At 44.4% G+C, this 11,847-nt stretch overlaps 1 protein-coding gene across 3 annotated transcripts in view; it reads right to left on the bottom strand.

The window, feature by feature from the left end:
- Nucleotides 1–1,528: 1,528 nt before the first annotated feature.
- LOC6572135 (putative uncharacterized protein DDB_G0271606) overlaps nucleotides 1,529–11,847 on the bottom strand; it is a 53,508-nt gene continuing 43,189 nt past the window's right edge. For 2 of the 3 annotated variants that reach the window (XM_001998251.4, XM_032733522.2), the window contains 2 exons: nucleotides 7,999–8,649; nucleotides 1,529–4,245 (listed from right to left, as the gene is read on the bottom strand). In XM_001998251.4, coding sequence (XP_001998287.3) covers nucleotides 2,084–4,245; nucleotides 7,999–8,649 — 2,813 coding nt within the window. In that variant the 3' untranslated portion in view covers nucleotides 1,529–2,083. The remainder of the gene's footprint in view (nucleotides 4,246–7,998; nucleotides 8,650–11,847) is intronic. The other variant, XM_032733521.2, reaches the window with a different exon arrangement.

Below are 11,847 nucleotides of genomic sequence, written 5' to 3'. Positions count from 1 at the left end.
TTTGATGGCACATACGTTTCATACATTTCAAAATTTAAATTTATATTTTATATTTTGTTGAAGGCTCTTTGCGACCTGTTTTACTTTTCCATCAGTTTTGTACATTTAAGACATTCAAAATGGTATTTCCTTAGCGTTTACTGGATATGCACCCTGCGAAGCAGCGTGAGTTACCAAATCTCTTATCATCTAAATATTCGGGAACTTGCGGTTGTGCTCGGTCCCCAGCTTAAGACTAGGCTTTGTGTCTCATGTCAGCGGCTATGCGAAATATGCTCGTTTCAGTTAGGCGTACTTCACTGTAGAGTAAAATATGTAGCTCAAACCATTCGTTCCATTCGTTATTCAGCTATCGTTGCTTATGTGGCACTCGAGTTCCATGTAGTTTCTAACTTTACCTGGTTTCTCTTAAGGCTAGGTGATTGACGCATATAAATATATATGTGCTCTGTGTATGTAAATGTGTACATATGCATATATTCAATATGTATGCGATACTGAAAATGATAAACGTGGGCAAACGAAAGAAATAAACGAAAATGTGTTTTGTGTATTGTTTTTTAATTATAAAAAAGGTTTCAACTTAGACTTAGAGCAATTTCAAACTAAAAACTAGAATATATATAATATATATATATTTGAAAATGATTTCATTTGCTGATTTCTCTTCGATTTAAATTAGAATTAGAATTAGATTTAAATTATTGTTGCCGTTGATTTCGAATCAATTAAGGAAGTACAAGAGGCATTTTCAACACGCGATTCACAATGCAATTTTCGTTAAGTTTTAAGCTAGATTAGTTTTGCTTTCTTTCATTTGAAACAATAATTTATAGAATTAATTGTAATTTGTTGCACAAGTTAATTTGTTGTTGTTGTCCTTATCTAACACACATTCAATTGAATTCCTTATGACCTGCAGTAACTTATGACATGCACAAAAATGGCTGTATTCTTGTTTTTCTTCTTCTTTTTTTTTTTTTTAATCTCTTAGCTTAATACAAAAAATGATATGCTAAAGTTTATGTTTTTATTTTCTTTTTGTTATCGATGTGTGTCAGTGTGTGTGTGTGTGTGTGTGTGTGTGTGCGTGTGTGTTAAACTTAAACACTAAGATGCTAAATAAGTTAATAAGATACTTTAAAATGCTTAACTGCAATAAATTAGTTTCTCGTGTTAGAATTTGTTTTTGCTTTTTTTTCCTTTTTTTTTTAAGTTTTAAATGAACATTAGCTATGCAAAGTTGAAGGGGATTATAATTGTATTAAAAATTAATTGTTTTATTTTATTTTTTTTTTTTTTTTTAGTTATAGGAAATTAAAATTAATAATTATTACACATGAGATCACAGTATTAGAGACATAAGTTAAATATTTGTAAACATTATTATTATTTTTTTTTTTTTTTGCATTTTCTTTCCATTTTTTGTTTCTTCTTCTTCTGTTTAGTTTTAACACTTTGTTTGGGTTAGTAACTATGCTTTTGTTTTTGTTGTTGTTATTGTTTTCTGTTTTTGTTTTTGTTATTGTTTTGTTTAGTGTGTCTGCCATATGACGATTGAGTTTAGTTTTTAAGATTATATTTAGGCTATGTTTAACATATATGTCTTGCGTAGATTTTGCTGCTAGCACAACCCAGAAATTACGGCTACAACTTTTGTAATTATTTAGCTAATTTTATCTCTGTTTGCTATTTTTGTCAGATTTGTTTGTTTTTTTTTTTTTTTTTTTTTTTTTTTTGTTGCTTAAATTCAGCATCAGCGATTGATTCCTGCTTGAGATTGGTAGTCGAAATATATTGAACTTTTATTGTATTCAGTTGGAGCTTAAAGGCCCTGGCTGCAGGAGTCCTGGCTGCACAGCAGGAGCTCGCTGGAGCCCGGGCTAACCATCACATAGTTGAAGTCCAGCGAGCGGGTCAGCGGCGACAGCGTCTCGTAGTCGGGCGTCAGGGCGAGCTCGAAGGACTCGGGGCTCTCGTCGATGTCTATGGCCAGGCTGAGATCGATGCCCAGCTCCTCGTAGTCCGTCGGCCGGCGGCGCCCGCTGCTGAAATCAATCGAAGACGTTGAGTTCTCTGTGGCCTACATGCTGGTCGCACTGGAAGCCACGTTGGCCAGATCGGCGGCGTGCAGCAGGTGGTGGTGTTGGTACTGCTGCTGCTGGTGGTGCTGCTGCTGCTGCTGCAGTTGCTGCTGCTGGGCGGCTGCTGCGGCGGCGGCGGCTGCGGCCTGCTGTTGCTGTTGCTGCTGCTGCTGCTGCTGGTGCTGGTGCTGCTCGCGACTCAGCTTGGACTCCTTCTTGATGCGCTGCTTCAGGTGCACCTTGGCGTGGCGCTTCTTCTCGTCGGAGCGGGCGAACTTGCGGCCGCAGATGTCGCAGCTGAAGGGCTTCTCGCCGGTGTGGGTGCGGATGTGGGTGGTCAGGTGGTCGCTGCGGCTGAAGCTGCGCATGCAGATGCGGCACTGGAATGGCTTCTGGCCCGTGTGTATGCGGATGTGGCGGGTGAGCTCGTCCGAGCGCGAGAAGCGCCTGTCGCAGTTCTCCACGGGGCACGCGTACGGCCGCTCGTGCACGGGCGTCTTGCTGGGCCGGTTGGGGTACTTGCGGGGCTTGACGGGCACCAGCTTCAGCGGCACACTGCTCTGCTGGTAGACCTGCGACAGTATCTCGTGGCCCTTGCTGGTGGACGGACTGTACTCGGCCAGCTGGACGGCAGCAGCGGCTGCGGCAGCCGCAGCAGCCGAGGCGCTGGAGTAGCCTGTGCCGTTCGAGCTGGGCTGCATGTCCGTGTAGGTCTCCTGCTTGGGTATGAGCACGCCGAGCGCTGCGTTGCTCGAGCTAGCCGAGGACGTGGGTCCAGGCAGCACCAGGGTCTGCTGTTGCTGCTGCTGCTGTTGCTGCTGCTGCTGCTGCTGCTGCTGGACAACTGCAGCGGCCGCCACGTAGTCAGCGGGCGTGTCCAGCCACTGGTACTTGGGCGTGCCCACGGACAGCTGGGAGCGAACGGCGTACTGCTGCTGCTGCTGCTGCAGCTGCTCGTGGCTGCTGTGCAGCTCGGCGAGGCCCGCAAAGTTGGCGGTCGACACGGTGCCGCCGGTGTAGATCGAGGCCTGCTTCAGGGGCGTGCAGTCCATGCTGAGGCCCAACAGCTCGGCGTGCTGAGCCGCAGTCACGGCAGCGCGTCCATCGTCGTAGGGCGATGGCGTGGCAGCGGTTGCCTGTTGCTGCTGGTGCTGCTGCTGTTGCTGCTGCTGCTGCAGGGCGTAGTGGGCGGGCAGACTGAACATGGGCGGCTGGAAGAGCGACTTGTCCGGACTGGGCAGGCCCCAGCTGTTGCCCAAGCTGTTCGACGGCGGCGACATCTGCCCGGGCAGCACACTCAGCTGCGGGGAGGCCAATTGCTGTTGGTGTTGCTGCTGCTGCTGCTGGTGTTGCTGCTGCTGCTGCTGATGCTGCAGCTGCTGGGCTGCGCTCATGCTGTTGTTGTTGGTGTTGCCTGTCGTGGTGAAAACGGCACGGTATGAGATTTTGCCAGGCAGTTGTTGTTGTTGTAGTGCATGCTGCTGTTGGTAGTGTTGCTGTTGTTGGTGTTGTTGGTGTTGCTGCTGTTGGTGTTGCTGGTGTTGCTGTTGCTGTTGTTGGTGTTGATGGTGATTGTGGTGATGGTGATGATGATGATGATGATGGTGTGGCAACTGTTGCTGTTGCTGTTGTTGTTGGTGTAGTATTTGGTGTTGTTGTTGTTGTAGTTGGTATTGTTGTTGGTGTTGTGGCGAGCTCATATGCTGCTGCTGATGTTGTTGTTGTTGTTGTTGTTGCTGTTGTTGGTGACTGTGTTGACAGTGGCTATTGTTGTTGTTGTGCTGCAGCTGTTGCTGCTGTTGTTGTTGTTGTGAGTGTGTGTTGCTGTTGCTGCTGCTGCTATTGCCAGCCGCAGCTGTGGTTGTTGCTGCGGGCGAGCGAGCGCTTTCAGTGTTGCTGGCGTCGCTCGCCGTTTGCTTTGTTGTTGCTGTGTCGGATGTTGTTGTTGCTGTTGTTGATGTTGTTGTTGCAGATGTGTGGTGGCTGTTGTTGTTGTGTAGTGGGTACATGTTACAACTATTATTACTTGATTCTTCCTTGACAATGGAGAGGGCGGGCGGCGTGCTGCGCTCCTCCTTCAGCGGGCTGCAGGAGGACAACACGGGGCTGGCAGCGGACACCACCTGCGGCTCCAGCGACAGATCCTCGGATGCAATGGAGCCTGCAATGAGGTGCAAAAGGATTTTTATAACTTTAGTTGGCTGTTTCTAGCTCTTGACGATATTATCTAAGCTTGGCCTAAACCCTCGATAGCAATGCTGGCAGTGCTTTACTTTTTTTTTTGTATTTTGTTGTTGTTGTTGTTGTTGCCTCGCTCTCTCGTTTCTGGCTCTGGCTCGGCTCGATATCAATCACAGTTCGCTCGAACGGCCCTGGCATTGAAGTTAGTGTTATATGGGCTGCTGCTGCAGCTGGGCGCGCTTTGATTTCGCGGAAATCGAACGACACGGGAGGTCGCATCATCGCTCATCGTTGCCGCCGAAGCTGGCAAAGTTGCAGCTAGCGATGACAGAGCGAGCAAGAGCAGCAGTGCACGACATAAACGATATATCAATGAAAGGGAGTACAGTTGATTTAAATATATACAAAATTTGGGAAAAGTTTTAATATCATTTCCTAATGACTATCTATGCTGGTGATAGACATTCCAATTGGAACAACGTATATAACAGGGCGAACGGTAAGCAACTCTAATTGGAAGTGTGCCGATTCGTCAGAATCGAATTGGAGTACGGTAGGAAAAGCAATTAGTCTTGACTATACAATCATTCTATTCTATTATGCTATCTATTCTATTTTATTTGTATTGGAATTATTCATTGTTATACATCCTGCAGTTGACTTTAGCAGAAAATGTAAGCAACTAGAAACTCTGGGGAGTAACAGGCAATGCAATCATTATGTATGTTTATATTATATTTTATATTTTTATATAATTATTTATTTGTATTCACATATAGATTAATCTACATTTTTTATATATTTACATGTATAGACGATCTATGTATTTGTGTTTTGCTCTATGCAGTAGATTAGAGTGACTCATTGGGCAGCTGGGGGGCCGTCGTGTCACGCGCCCATCTCTAGCCAGGCAAAAGTGTCGGCCAGAAGACTAATTACGCGGCTACCGCTGGGCTCGCAGCTCGGCCCGTTCGGAGTGGCTTTTGCTGGACGCCTTTTGCGCTCTGTTGGTTGTTTTTGTACGTGCATCCCGTTGATGATGATGATGATGATGATGATGATCATTGTCATGGTCATTAATGCCACAGCCGTTGGCTTAACGTATTGATTGAGTTGCATTGCGCCTAATGTGCTGCGACATCAATCTCGGCCAAAGCTTCGAGCGGGGCATGCGCTTCAATTCACAGAATCATTTTACATACCCACACACACACACTGATGCATATGCATATGTATGTATATGTATTTAGTGTCTTAGTCATCTGCCATTTATTGCGGGCATAATTAATGTTGAGTTTATTTGGCAGTGGCAAACGCAATTTTCAGAGACAGCAGACAATGGCAATTGGTTTATTTGTTGCGCCCATTGCACTTGCTACATGCCGCATGCCACATGCCACATGCATAACTCATCCAGTTGGCCATAAGTAATGCCTGTGGCTGCTGCCAAGTTTAGCGATTAAAAGCTGCTTTATCATTGTCCGGCAGCCAACTAGAAATGAAAATACGCTAGAAATACAGCCCCCCTCCCCCTCCCCCACCCCTCTCGCTCGTTTGTTGCATGGTTTCTTATGCTGTTGGATTCTCGCTCTTTTCCATCTGCCCGATATACATTTTATTTTATTTTTTATTTTCCGCTGACAATTTGTTTGCTGCGTGGGCCGCTTGTCAGGCGACTGCGCCAAATTTATGAGTGCGTTTCGGGTTTTGTTTTAGAATGTTGCTGCTACTTGAATATATTGCACATGCTATAGCTATATACACAATATTCATATTCATATATATATATATATACTTTCAGATTTTATGCATTTTCAATTGCTCCTAGCCGAAAAATCTGAGCCTGGCCGACACTTTTCCTGCAGTTGATCTCTGTCCGCGGCGGGAGACAAAATAAATATGACGCGAGCAATTAAACTCAATTGTTTTTGATAGTGCTCGGAAAATCTAGTATACTTTATTTGCTTTGCCTTAATTCAATTAGAAGTGTGTTTCTTTCTGCTGCTGCTGCTGCTTCTTCTTCTTCTTGTTTCATTTGTGCATATGTCATGCTTAGCGCTATAGCACACACACACATACATACATACGTACATATGTATGTATGGCGTTGATATCGTCTCTGGACTCTGGCGTCGTATCTCGAGCCGAGTAAATTGCGCTCGAAACATTGACACTGAACGGAAATGTTTAATACATGTGCCATTGTTGTTGCCTTGTTGTTGCTATTGTGTATTATTATTATTATAGTTGTTGTAGCTGCTGTTGTTGTTGTAGTTGTTGTCTGGTTGATTAATTAAGTGTTGTTTTATTGTGCAGTCTTAGAATACAGAGAGAGAGAGAGAGAGAGAGAGAAAGGGAGAGCGAGATCTCTCATTCGCACACTCTCCCGATCTGAATGCAATTGAATTTATTTGCAATTAATAACAAATATATTTTGTTTGACGACTAATTTTATTGAAAGGTCTTCATTAAATGCCCACAGACAGAGAGAAAGATAAAGAGGGAGAGAGAGAGAGAGAAATGTGTATAAATAAATGATTTTATATATATATCTGATCTGTCCATATTTGCTTATTTATGTCAAGCTCTTCACTGACTCTTAACACGGCCCATAATTAATAAAAGAAATCACAAAGCTGCAAAAAAAAAAGAAAAAAAACAAAAAAGAAACAAGTCGAAAATTTCAATAAAATTGGTACTTGAAATTTTTGAATGTTTGTTTTTTGATTTTGAACTTGTTTTGCCTTTTCAGCTTTTCTGCTGAATGAGTGTTGAGGTGAGAGTGAGACAGGGAGAGAGAGAGAGAGAGAGAGAGCGAGCTGGCATGCTTTCTGGCCTCGACTGAGGCTGATTTATGTAGCGGCTTAAGCTTGACAACGGATTAGTTGTATATTTAGAGTCCGCGCAGACTGCAACTGCAACTGCAACTGCAGCATGTGGCAGCTGCATCCATTAGCAGCGCTCAGATAAAGAAACTCCAAGCAGAAGTACGCTCATATTATCTGCCTTTCGGTGATATACCCTAACACTCACACACAAGCATTGTTGGCTATGTGAAGGAGTTCGTCGTGCGTGCGGGAAATTCAGTTTGATAAGTTCCTATGGGCTTTATAGGAAACATATATGAGAGCAGAAGTTGTGGGTAATATTTGATATACCTTTCATATATATTTTATTCGCTCAATACTTTTTGCTTGAGCTTTCTATGTAAATCGAAATTTTATAATTATACAAAAATAAACCGAAAATATAGAAAACCTAAATATTTCTATATTGATCGTAACCTATAACTATTTCAGTTGAAAACCCAATCAATAATTTAATATTTATAATTTGCTCTTGATTCGCATAACGCGCATGCTAAAGACAGTTTTATTATTTTATATTATTTTATATTGATTTATTATTATTATTATTATTTTCTTTCTTTTTCTGTGTCTGTATATATTCAGCTCTAAGCTAATCAGTCCAGACGCTGAAATATCTCATGAAGGGATATCATAATCATAATCATATAATCAATTGACCCTTCCAGTTGGACTAAGCTCTCAGCCACTTGTATTGAATTTAGTATACAGACTAAGCTGGATTGGTTAATTAGTTATCTCTCAGTCTAATCGTATTTATTTTTTATAATTTTATTACAATTATTTACTATGTAATATCGTGTTTATAGTTAAAGTCTGGGACTTCCCAGCTGTCTGATTTTTGCTTGAGTTTTTTCTACACTCACCGGTTATTGGCGGTGGTTCAACCACTGTGGATGGGCCAAAGAACGACGGAATGTCGCTCGACGTGGTCACCGGTGTATTGAGATCGCCGGGCAGAGCCTCGATGAGCTGTTTGGCCTCCACGGCCACGCCGTGCTCGCTGGCTGTGACGGGACTCTGCTGGCTGGTGTTCAGCAGGCTGAGGTGCGAGGCGGAGCTGCGGCCGCTGCTGGCGGCTGCTGCGCTGCCTGCACTTGGCTGGGCTGCCACGCTGCCTGGACTGCCGCCCTGTGTGGGCGTGGCTGTTTGATTGCGTGCGCGCAGCACCGAGTTGTTGTTGTTGCTGTTGCTGTTGTTGTTGCTGTTGCTATTGTTGTTGTGATTGTGACTGACCGCTGTCGTGTAGTGCAGCAGAGTCTGGCCACCGCTGCTGCTGGCAGCCGCGGAGGAGCTGCTGGCCGCGCCGAACTGCGCGGCGCCCAGGTAACTGGCAGCCGAGGGGCTGCCGCTCTGCGCCGTGCTGGTCTTGAACAGGCACGTGTCAAAGCTCAGCACATTGAAGTGGGCCGCGGCGGCCGTTTCGGTGAGCAGGAATGCGTGATGCGTGGGCGCCACCAGGGTTTCAAGCCCTTCCATGATCATGGCCGCTGATGGAGTTCCAGGGGCTACGCCGCCTGCACAGACCGAGAGAGAGGGAGAAAGAGAGCGAGATATATATGATTAGTACATTTTATAATAAACGTGGAGTACTAAAATATTTAAATGAAGAATACAATATACATATATTTTATATTTTTGTAATCAATAGAAGACAATTCTTAAAATAAATAAAAATATATGTTTAGAATTTATTATATATCGTATAAATTGCATATAGAAAATACTATACTATTATATTATTTTACACTGTGGCATTGGCTTGGGCCAAGGAGAGTACCTGATGTATAATCAGAGTAGGGTATTGATGGCGTATAAAGATTTGCTAATAGACACATGAATGCGGCTCTGCATATCTCTGCATTGGCAAATCTGCGAATCGACAACAATTACCGATTCGGTGGATTAATGGCAGTTCGCACCGCTGGGGCCTAATTAGGCTCATAGATCGAGCAGTGCCAAATGCAACTTGTCGCCTGCCTTAGCCCGCTCTGACTTGCTGCCGGATAACGGAATGGGAAGAAATAAACTGAAGTCTGCCGCAGCGGGTGGTGCTGACACCGCCAATCGGGCGGGCGGGCTGTTGTTGTTCTCTTTTTGGGGCATATTTTGAGACAATTTTTAATTGATTTGCCATGACAGCTGTTCAATTGCATAACACGCAGCCGTTTACCGCAATTTATGAGCCACAAACAGTTTAATTCGCCACAAATTTCGTGTCATGCGTGGCATCTTGTCAAGACTCTCGGACTGGGGGCTGCGACTGCGCCCACGCACCACTTTCAGTCCGAGTCCGAGTCTGAGTCCGAGTCCGAGCGAGCGCAGTTGGCGGCTCACACTCGAGCTAAGCAATTAAATTAATATCGATTAAGCTCTTAAGTGGACTCAGTGAGAAGTAGAACATGCGGCTTTCCCACAGCTGCACACCTCCGATCCAAGTGGGTCACCGATGGCCGCGCATTGGGTCAAGCGTTGACCTTACGCAATGCCCCGCAAAGCCCACTCGAGCATGGAGAGAAGCACAGAGAGGCGCACTGCAGTTGCGCAATGCGTAATTAAATGCCGGCCATATGCCATAAACTTGGCTTATAATTTGGCAAACGGCGCTGATTTGACTCTGTCCACGCCGAGATCTCCGCGATCTCCGCGATGCCCAAGATCCACGTCGCCCGCAACTGTGGCGTCATCCTCGAGTGCGTCTTGCCTCGTCGCCGTCGTCGTCGTCGTCGTCGTTCGACTTGACCGCGTTGATTTGCATTACAAGTGCACTCGTGTTGACAGCCAGCTATGCGCCAAAATAACTACCGTGCCAGCAGTTGGCCAGCAGCAAAACCCTCCACAAACACACACACACACACACACACACACACAGACAGACAGACAGACATTCGACTGCAGCATCTTCGCTCAGCTCGTCTCCAGCTGGTTTTGCTGTTTTGGCACTTTTGCTTTTCTTATTTACATTTGATTTCACGCATAATTTCCGTGGCAAAGTGCACTCGAGACGAGACAAGCGGCGATCGAGCGAGCGGCGGACCACTGAAATTACATTGAACAAAGACAAACACACACACACGCACTTACAAAGATAGAGATATAGCTAAGGCACAGCGCGTGCTGTGTCTCTGTTGCTGTTGCTGTTGCTGTTTGTTGTTCCATTCATTCATAAAATTATGCGGCGCAGTCAATAATTTTTACAGTCGATCAAAGATTTGTATCTGAATGCGAGTAGCACATGAATCATTCACAGCTCGAACTGTTTCTTTTTCGTTTGGCTTGGGTTTTCTTCTCTCTGCTGGCTCTGCTCAATCTGAGCTCTGATCTTGGCCAGCTACGGCATCAGCCTCTTCTTGTGCGCTTAATAACTTGGCTAACAATTGACACTCCCTTAAAAAAAAGACTGAGAAGGAGAGCGAGTGGGAGAGAGGGAGAGGGAGAAAAAAGCAAAGCTGCGAACGTTCAGGCCGTTGTTGCGGCTGTTCGTGCCGCAGACATTTACATTTTAAGTTGGCCTACTACAGTGAGCATTGCCTAAGTTACACCACAGGGAGAGAGAATCGAGAGTGTGCTCGATGAATGTACTCCAGCTGGAGTCTAGCTGGAGCTAATAGTGCCAGCCTCATTGATTATGCAGCACAGATAATATAGTCGGGTATATATAGTTTTAAAATACTCTATAAACATATATATTAACTATCCCAGCAGAGATATGGAGACAAACTGTTGTCGATTTGGTATAAATTTGATATCTAGATATACAAATATATGTTGAGATTAAAGTAAAAGACATATTGAAGAATGTGTAGAATCATTCCAACAGATAGAAGCACATGACTATATGGATTCATTTGTTTATGATAACAATTCAGATTTATACAAGCACAAATATGCATATTATTTCATATTATATCATATACTATCCATTGAACCATCTCTGATCTCTTTTAAAGAGGCTACTCTATCAGATATGAGTAGCCTTTGCTCATCCATATGATACGGCATGAGTTAGTGAAGGTCTAGTATATCAAATGCTTGCACAATCGTAATGTGCATACCTTGCCAAACGGGTATATTGGTTCTCTGCTAACAATTCTATATTGTGTTCTAGAATATTATGCAGTTGATCTATTTCAAAATGGGCTCAGCCAGTTGAGCTGCCCGCCTAGTGGGCGCCCACTGTACTAAGCACACCTAATCTTTATATGTGTAGTAAATCTTGTGTGAGTCTGTCGCCCGTTTCTTTCACTCTGCATAATTTTGCATAGCATTTGGGCATAGTAGTCGCCGTCTCGGGCGTCTTGGACGGATCGAGTCGAGGCGAGTGCTCAAGATTTTTGCCATGAATGAATATTGGCACACAGCTTCGAGCTGCGACTCCGATGAGGAAGAAAGAAAGGCAAAAAGCTAAGAAGAAAAAAATCTATACAACAAAAACAAAATAAAAATTGTTATGTTGATATTATTTTAATTAAGTTTTGCCAAACCGGTTGCTGTTGTTGTTGCTATCTGTGCGTGTGTGCATGTGTGTGTGTGTGTGTGTGTGTCTGACTGGTGGCGCAGTTTCATTTGGGGTTCTGCTCTTCGAGTGTTAACAATTCGATAGATGGGCGCCAATTTGTTTAGCTCGGCAAGTGGAGCCCGAGCTCGAAGCTGACCCGCAGCGAGACACGAAGACAAAGACAACAGCAGCAACAACAACAACAACAACGGCAACT

Source organism: Drosophila mojavensis, unplaced genomic scaffold, assembly GCF_018153725.1.
Source record: "Drosophila mojavensis isolate 15081-1352.22 unplaced genomic scaffold, ASM1815372v1 contig_19, whole genome shotgun sequence".
In the NCBI taxonomy this organism is placed as follows: domain Eukaryota; kingdom Metazoa; phylum Arthropoda; class Insecta; order Diptera; family Drosophilidae; genus Drosophila; species Drosophila mojavensis.
The sequence above is the reverse complement of the archived record's forward strand: the minus strand, read 5'-3'. Positions and strand labels throughout refer to the sequence as shown.